Source organism: Barbus barbus (genome assembly GCF_936440315.1).
Source record: "Barbus barbus genome assembly, chromosome: 48".
In the NCBI taxonomy this organism is placed as follows: domain Eukaryota; kingdom Metazoa; phylum Chordata; class Actinopteri; order Cypriniformes; family Cyprinidae; genus Barbus; species Barbus barbus.
This window is the reverse complement of record NC_136726.1, coordinates 3,507,746-3,517,299: the sequence shown is the minus strand read 5'-3', so window position 1 is coordinate 3,517,299 and position 9,554 is coordinate 3,507,746. Positions and strand designations below refer to the sequence as shown.

General features: G+C 41.7%; 1 protein-coding gene across 1 annotated transcript in view; it reads right to left on the bottom strand.

The window, feature by feature from the left end:
* Positions 1 to 1,887: 1,887 nt before the first annotated feature.
* LOC306866576 (copine-8-like) overlaps positions 1,888 to 9,554 on the bottom strand; it is a gene marked incomplete at its 3' end in the record, with an annotated part of 46,085 nt that continues 38,418 nt past the window's right edge. The window contains exons 16-20 of the mRNA XM_079411836.1: positions 6,671 to 6,798; positions 6,147 to 6,249; positions 3,411 to 3,468; positions 2,449 to 2,522; positions 1,888 to 2,091 (exon numbers count right to left, since the gene is read on the bottom strand). Coding sequence (XP_079267962.1) covers positions 1,888 to 2,091; positions 2,449 to 2,522; positions 3,411 to 3,468; positions 6,147 to 6,249; positions 6,671 to 6,798 — 567 coding nt within the window. The remainder of the gene's footprint in view (positions 2,092 to 2,448; positions 2,523 to 3,410; positions 3,469 to 6,146; positions 6,250 to 6,670; positions 6,799 to 9,554) is intronic.

Sequence of the window (9,554 nt, the reverse complement as noted above, 5' to 3'; positions counted from 1 at the left end):
CTTAAAAAAGGGTATTTCTCTTACTCTGGAAATTAAGATTTCTTTGAATTCATAAATAATCAATACTGAGCATTTACTAGACGACATGCTCAATTGATTGTACTGTAAATTCGGCTTTATTCTTTATTCTATTAACTTATCCAAATATTATAATTAATTATAAAGAGTTATGATTCATTAATAGTATTCCCCCTTAAGCTAATTTGCAACAGTATATTGCAGTTTGACTTGGTTGTCGAAAAACAAACGCATCTGTCACCACAATTGTAGAATGACCCAAAGAACATACCTCAAAACAGCATGCAATTTAGATTAACGATTACAAACGCATACTAAACACGCCATTTGTGCGGTGCATGCTTGAACGCATATGCTACTTCTATATGAGGCTGTGTTTGCATTTCTGTGCTTGGATATAGAGACTGAGAGCAGCTACAGTTCTGTCATCACAGGAACAGTTCACCTAAAAAAAATGAAAATTCTCATATCATGCCAAACACATTTGTTCTTTTTTCAGTGGAAAAAAAGGTATTTATTTAGCAAAAAGTTCATGCTGCTCTTTTTAATACAAGTAAAGTGAATGGGGACTGTAGTTGTCAAGCTACCAAAATTACAAAGAAACACCATAAATGTGCTCAAGTTTAATCAAAATCTTCTGAACTTTGTGAGAGGAAAAGACCCAATGCATGTCTAGCATACTCAGAAGTTTCCCCAAATGTTAGTGTATGAATTCCCTTGTGGTTATTTATTTGGCAAACCATTCCTAATGTTCTAAGAACATAGGTTTATATTTAATAACAGTAAACATAGTTCTAGAACATCCAGAGAAGTTTCTGTGCCAATCTAATAAAACTGTTCACAAAATGTTCTCAAAACCTTTTTTAATCTCCCTCCTCACTTTCTTTTTTTTTAATTTACGAAACATAAAATAATATTCCCACAGCATTGCAGAGAGTTTTTTAATCAAATCCAATTTATACAGAACATTATTTTGAGCATTCTCTAATGCTTCTTTTTATTTTAGAGCCAAAAAGTCTGTTAAATGTTTCTCTTTTCATATTCATAAACTACATTTAGGGGAATTTCTCGACGACTGATATTTGTGTTATACAGCACTTAATCAAATTTTGAATTTAAGATTACTGTCAAAACATCTAATAATGACATCTTACGAATCTGAATCATACGTGTTTGGAATTTCTTGAGGTTCAGTAAATAATGCAAAATGTTTCATTTCGGGTGAACTGTTCCTTTAACAGAGAGTAAGGCTTTTCCTGTTAAATTTCTGTTCTGTGCTAGTGCCGCAAAAGCTAAGCACAAATTCTTCACAGTTTGAGACAGTCGAATGACCAAGAACACGGAATACTGATATAGTAAAATAACTCAAAGCGAACACTGTACAACAAAATGAAAACCAAGGCCTCGCACATCTGCGTGAAAATTGCTCTCACATTTGTTCGGAGAGTGGATTCATGCTTTTTCTAAAATCACAATCGCTCTATTTACAACGTCATGTAATAAAATGAGTAAATTTCATTGTTAAGCAGCTCAGAGTTTTCATGAGGTACAAAAAAACATCCATTTGTAAAAAACGGTACATTTGTAAACGTCTGCAGTAGTTCGTCAGACAAGAGAACAGGAGATAGTATGTGAGACAGACTGTGAAGTCATATCTGATGTTTGACTGAAGAGGCCACGCGATACTTTAAAACAGTCTGAAACACCACCTAAAACCTCAGCGCGCCCGAGGAGGAACAGCGCCGTGCGTAAAGCACCCTACATGCTGAAGGACAGCGTGCAGAAGGGCAGCGTTTCACTCAGACAGGCCGTGTGTGATCCTGAGAGTGACAGTGAACCGAAGAGATGACGTACGGTTTGTGCGATGGCTCAGATCTGCGTCTGCAGCGGCTGGACGAGTGTGGACAGGGGTTTGGAGGAGCTGGAGTGGGACGAGTGCTGGGGTTTGATGCCTCGGCTCCTCATGTACTGGAGGAACTGATCCGGGATTTCTGCAAGAACGTCTTTGGCCAGACGGGCCATGCTGAGGATGTGATTCCCTCTGCGATCGATGTAGTCTCGGAAAGGAACGAACTGAGGAGGAATCGGAGAGAGGTTTAAGAGGAATATGCTGTTGACAACTTCATCAAATCAATTTGACTCGTCTTTGAAATCACATTTGCATATTGTGCATTTATAGTCTAGTTCATATATTAAAAGTTTATTATTAATCAACTGTATTTGCATTAATATTTGTGACCCTGGAGCACAAAAGCAGTCTTAAATCGCTGGGGTATATTTGCAGTAATAGCCAACAATACATTATACACAACAATACACACTGAGAGATGAGTCAAAAATATTGTCTGTGATCATCAATGCTACAGATGCTGTAGACATTAGGTTGAAAATCACCTGGAATATTGCCTTACACAGGGCTAGAATGCTCACCTGCACGATGTCTCTCTCCGCGAAGCGGCCCCTGGATGATATCCTGACCTCATCTCCATCTAGTTCAATCATCTCTGTCAAATGGAAGAAAATGGCACAGGAAAACCCATCATGTGGTGCTCACATTCGGCTCAGACTGTTATAGTCAAGTGTGCTATCATTGGATTTCATATGAGTTCAAATACACCCTTTAATGTAGCAGCTATGAAATGAGTTCAAAGAGCAAATCATGACTGCTGTGAGATAACGAGGACACAGGGAGCTGCATATAAATGAGGTTTTATCTTCATTAAAGGGAAAGAACCTTTAACGCAAGCCCAGAAGAGACCAAGGTTTGCTTTTTAATGTGTAACATAAAAGCACAATTTACTGAAAAATTGGATTTTTTGTGGTCTTGACAAATAATACAGAATAAAGTACATACATAGTGGGAGACGTTCCAAAAACATTCCCAAATGTTTACAGATGTTAGCACAATTTGTCGATTGCTATGCTAATACTGCACACAATAAATGAGTGGTATTTATAGTAAAAGAGATGTTGTAAAATTGTAGTCATCATAGCAGCATTGCACCATTATCTGACTTGCACAATGGAGACATGAACGTGCACATGAACAACAGTGAGTGTAAATCATTCTCATTTACTCTGAACAAATATGCTACCAACAAACAAAATATGAAAACTACAGCAGATGAGGCAGCGATGAGAGTTGAAACTAAATAACTGGATCACAGATGAAAGGAGAGGTCCAGGGTAATTAGAGGAAATGAAATTTCAAAGCTCATACAGCACATACGCTACTAATGACGTTGTGGGAGACTGATTGGTCTCACTGGAACATGTGGGAAACAGGTTTCTCTTTTGATCTGATCTGGTTTGATGGTTCTCTGTTGGACTAGACTGATATCACATCACATCTTCAAACATCCCCAAAGACATACATATCACTCTCATCTCACCATCAAACTCAGCCGGCCCGACTCCAACGATGATAATTGACATGGGAAGACTGGAGGCCTTCAACAGAAGGGAACAGTTCATTAAAACAAGACCCCCAGGAATACCGTCCTCATATAATTCAACATAATAAAACATAGGCAAAACAGACTTGTGATCGCAGTATTACAATACAACATTGAGGCACTTTTCTCAAATAGGGTACAAACTGGTTTTCATTTACTTTTTAAAACAATGGCCAATTTTGAACAAGGAAATGCCAATGATCCCTGTAAAATTGTGATTTGAAAATAAATAATGAGCAAAAATGCAATATTTAGCTATGTCCCGCATTTTATGTTCAACTCTGTTACTGCATAATTTCTCCCCATTCCATTCAAGAAAGTGACACCATTCCATTCTCAATTTTTGGAGAAATGATAGTGTTAAATGGATTTGTCAAGCTAAATCATTCAGCCCTGTTACTGGGTTATTTCAAATAAACAATACTCTTGCAAAAGTTTTTTTTTTTTTTAAATAATGTTTTATATTCATTAAAATCTACAAAGATTTGGTCTCCTTCTGAATGAAGACTTCATTTTGTCTAAATATACAAACACTGTATGTACATGTTAACTGCTACCCTGTTACACATTCTGACGTATGCATGCATTTTATGTGTACATTTATACATTACTTTTATGTTTATTTAAAGTTTTAACTCTGTAATGCTGAAATCTGACCATTCATTAAGCCCAGGAAACAAGTGCCCTGTTCAAGTGTAGACGGCTCAGCTATCTACACACTGACACATTTTGAACGACTCCTGTCATGGTTCGAAGAGACTCTGCCCATCACAGTCTGCAAAATATATCACATTTCAGCATCTCGGTTGACATGTTTAAAAGAAAGACAAATGGATTCAATTTAAGACTTTTTTTTTTTATATAATTCTGTATTCTTCATATTGTAATAGTATCCACAATGAGGAATCAACAAACTTTGTGAGTGGGTGTAAATTCTTCTCTTTTATTGCAGCACAATTATAGTCTAATTCTTCATCCAATAAACAGGTGTCCTAGTGATTAGAATGATAAATACCTATTTTTTACAATGCAAACAAACTTGTTTTCACACCAGTAAATCGATTACTTTGTTCCGAAACGGGGATTAAAATGATTACAATGTTGCTTTTTTATTCTTGGTGCGGTTCGCTTTCACACGGCAAAGTTTCTAAATGGACCAAAATTGTTAATACAAGTCACATGCGAGTACACTGTCCTCTCATTGGTCAAAGTTTCACAGAGCTGGAATGACAATGATTCATTTGGAAAGAGAGGCAAATAAACTCTCTCTCTCTCTCTCTCTCTCTCACACACACACACAGGATGGAACGACAACAGCTTTGAGGGCTTATTGTTTTTTTGGGGGGTTTTTTGTAGCTGTCAATATATTTATTCATTTATCATTTTGAGCAGGAATCCAGGATTCGTTTGCAAAACATTGTTAAAATACACCTATATGAAGAGCATTAAGACGGCATTATAAAATGAAAAGGCACGCTTTGATTTTGAATGGCGAAGATGTGCACACACACTGCTTTTCTCGGAACTAACGTAATTACCCATTATACAGTGTGATATAGCCTGGTTCAACCCATTGCTTTCTCACTACAACCGAACCGCTCCAGAGTTCGTTTTCAATCGAGCCGAGACCACCTCGTTTAGGCGGTCTCGGACCGATTGTTTTGTCGCGGATCCGAGCGCTATTGCTATGTTCACATATGCCCAAACGAACCGAGCTAAGGGGGGAAACGTGCCAGGTTCCGAAACAACGGGCCAGGTGTGAAAACACCCTTAGACTCTTAAAAATAAGGTTCCAGTGTGATATTTTGTGACGAGCGTCCCAAAGTGTCATCACCCTGGAAACAAGCGAGGAACACCTGCCCATCCTCATCACAGGCTGATCGGTCACAGCTGTGGCTCATCAGGTGGCGGCTACATAAGCCACGCAAGCCCCCCACACAGGGAGACTACTCCATGAGACCAAGCACTAACTCGCCCTCTCGTTTCTCCCACAGACAGCAGTGTGTGACCGACCAGCCCCACTGGAACACTGCATGGATTCACTGCACTGGGAAAGGAGGAAGAGAGCACTCACCACACTGGAGCACCCACAAGGACCCTTTTCCCTCTTTGTTGCACGTCACTCCCTCTCAATAAAGCCACCCTTCGGGGCATTTAACCTGCCTTCCCTGTTGTGTGATTCCTCACCCCGTTACAATTTTTAAACATGTCAGCCCTGTTACCATGATTTTGTAGCCGACAACTGTTAACTGTATTGAAAAGAATGTAGTTTTAATGCCTTGAGCAGAAGACTTGTAATGTCAAATTAAAAAGTAAACCATTTGTCTACTTCAGGGTAACAGGGCTGACATTTAAGATAATACCTTATTGAAAAACAACATTATTCAGACAAAGAGTTGTGGAATGATGTCTTCTTTATACATTTATGGAATAGTTCATCACCTTAAAAGGGGGAAAATTTTGATGGTAACAAGAGTTGATAACTTGGGGACACAATGTTGACATTATGTCAAAAACTTGCTGTTTATAAACAAAATAAGCCTACCACCTAATATAACTTTGTTGTCAGCTATTCATTACCATGTTTTATAAATATGTATATAAGGGACACTTCTCTTTTCTATTCTTCCAAATGGTGTAAACATTGCAGGGAACTGTTTTTTTTTTACTTACATTTACAATGGATTCTTTCGTCTGAGCCATGTCTGAGATGACCCCATCAGAGATGATGAGGAGGATGAAGTATTCAGAGCCATCCTTTACTAATGACGCATATCTGCAAAGAAATAAGCTGATCACTTCATGTGTTTGTAACGGACACAGGGGTTGAATCGCATTTTAAATCCAATCCATCTTAGTGTCACAAAGAAAAGTACATCTAAAATAGTCAAAAGTACCATGATGGTGTACTATTTGTGGTAGATTTTCCAAGTATGCCCCAACACATGCTTTTTGGGCTATTGCCTACAATCGGTTCTTGAGGTACCAGGATGCAAACATAACATTGTAAACATAACAAAATAAGAAAAAAATGAATGGTTTAACATTCTATTATATGCAATTTTACTGTAAAACAAAACCTGAAACTATTTTCTTTTGTAACTGTAACTTTTATGAGGATATTTTTAGTGCATGGCCTAAATAATTGGTGTGAAGAATAGTCTTTAAGTATGTTGAAATATAATTGGCCGCCTCACCTTGCTACATGATTAATGACAGGTGAGAAGTATGTTGGTCCATACAGACGAACAGACTTCAGACTCTGATAATACGCCTCTAGAACACCCTCTATCCCACTGCAATATGGGTTTTCTGGGTTCCCGTTCTGTAAGTACACATAAAAATTAACATATGCACATGTGATACACATGTTCACAAATACAAGCACCAGAGAGTAAGACACAAACATACTGTAAGTATGCTTAATTGTACCGAGCACTTGCAGTGATTGTCAAATTGTAAAATTATTATTTATATACTTTAGTTGGTTGTATATATATTAGGGCCGGGACTCGATTAAAAAAATTAATCTAATTAATTAGAGGTTTTGTAATTAAGTAATCGCATATAAATATTTGACCTGAGAACAGTGAGAAGTAAGTTTTTTTTATATGGATTTTTAAATTTCCCATCCACAGGGCCAACCAAAGCGGTCTCATCAGCTTCTTTGTCCATGTTCACTGTGGTTTGTTTTTGGCTGTTTCTCAATTTGCGTTCTTCAGCGATCTTGCGTCCTTGTGTTCTCGTTCTACTTCATCATTAACCGTCGAAGTTCAGTTCCAATTCTCAAGAACGCAAGTACAGAGGATGCATGAAAGTGCCCGGATATGTTCTTGAAACTGAGGATGCATCGAGTGCAGACTTGAGAGAATCGAGCCGTTAGAAATCCCAGAAAACGCTGTGGGTGGCCGGTGTACGGAAGCCTGTAAGCTTTAAAGTCGCTCTCACAAATACTTAACGGCTCTTCAAGTTGAAAGTAAACATTTATCGTTTTGTTTTGGTTAATTTTAATAAAGTTATAAGACCCGGAGAAAGTCTGCATTTTTATTGGCATATTAAAATGAATCTTAACAGTAAAACATATAACGCTGTAAAATAAAACAATACAATTATATGAAAGTAATATCTATAATAGTATGAAATGTTTTAATAAGTTATGACATTTTGTAATATTTATTGTTCATTGGCCGTTTCTTATGCTGAGACTATGCGGTCAGTTAAGCAGGAACGCAGTACATCTCAGTTCTCATAAGTGTGCGTTCTGTGTTCTCGCGTCCTAAAAAAAATTTAACGCGTTATTTTTGTGTAATTAATTAATCTAAATTAACGAGTTAAAGTCCCGGCCCTAATATATATATATATATATATATATATTGTGACGAGTCGGCTGCCTCCCCCCTGTCCATCATCACCACCCCGTCCCGTATTCGCCGCCCTTCACCAGGCTCCCGACGGGAGTGGGTGTGTGAGAGAGGAGGGGCGCTGAACACCTAGGGCTGGCGGCGTGTGATGAGGCGCACCTGATGTGAATAGAGCCTCATCACCGCCGCCGTTTAAACGCCGAGCGCGCCTCTCCTCGGGAGACCGGTCTCTTCCCCGTGCATGCACGCTGGTGTCCTCGTGGGTCCAGGAAGGGAGCGTCGAGGAGGACTGCCGCACCCGTTAGGCGGCTGACGGGGCAGGATGCCGGGCCGCCGAATCCCCCAGAAGCGCCGGGAACCCAGGAGATGGACGAAGCCGCGCAAGAGACGCCGCCGCCACTCGCTCCCGGCCCCGAGAGGGGAGCGCGTGCGGCCACCGGACTCCGCCCCTTCCCTGGACCCTTCCCTGACGAACACTACCCTCCTTCACTAGCCCCGCGGCACAACGAGGACACCAGATTCCCCGTTTATTTGGACACTTTTTCCTCTTTGGACACTTTTGTATATTTTATTGGTTAATAAAAACCTCTCCGCGGCTTGACGCCACACCCACTGTGTCTGTCGTTGGCTCCTCCCGCCACAGTGGTGGAGAATGCAGGCAGGCGGAGCCTAGACAGCGCAGTTGGGCAACATCAGATGACGTCATCCCCTCTCGCTCGCAAGAAGCCGTCGAGCCCGTACGGGGACGGAGAAAGGACGGGGACAGCCTCCCAGCCACCAAAGGGGTAAGTGACGTTCTTTCTAGTTGTCATTTACCCTGTGGCTGGTTGAGGCTGATAACTAATACCCGGTTCCTCTGTCCCGGTTCCGGCGCGGTGCGAGAGGGAGAGTTGCCCGGAGAGGAATCCCTGCCCCGCCCACTCCGACCGCTGGAGCCTGGTTGAGGAAGGTAGCACTCCCGCGTGGGCGGCGACCCTCGGACGGGGATGTCGCTTGGGGGGGGGATGTGAAGAGTCGGCTGCCTCCCCCCTGTCCATCATCACCACCCCGTCCCGTATTCGCCGCCCTTCACCAGGCTCCCGATGGCAGTGGGTGTGTGAGAGAGGAGGGGCGCTGAACACCTAGGGCTGGCGGCGTGTGATGAGGCGCACCTGATGTGAATAGAGCCTCATCACCGCCGCCGTTTAAACGCCGAGCGCGCCTCTCCTCGGGAGACCGGTCTCTTCCCCGTGCATGCACGCTGGTGTCCTCGTGGGTCCAGGAAGGGAGCGTCGAGGAGGACTGCCGCACCCGTTAGGCGGCTGACGGGCCAGGATGCCGGGCCGCCGAATCCCCCAGAAGCGCCGGGAACCCAGGAAATGGACGAAGCCGCGCAAGAGACGCCGCCGCCACTCGCTCCCGGCCCCGAAAGGGGAGCGCGTGCGGCCACCAGACTCCGCCCCTTCCCTGGACCCTTCCCTGACGAACACTACCCTCCTTCACTAGCCCCGCGGCACAACGAGGACACCAGATTCCCCGTTTATTTGGACACTTCTTCCCCCTTTGGACACTTTTGTATATTTTATTGGTTAATAAAAACCTCTCCGAGGCTTGACGCCACACCCACTGTGTCTGTCGTTGGCTCCTCCCGCCACAATATATATATATATATATATATATATATATATATATATATATATATATACATACATATGGTAACACTTTAGAATAGGGAACACTT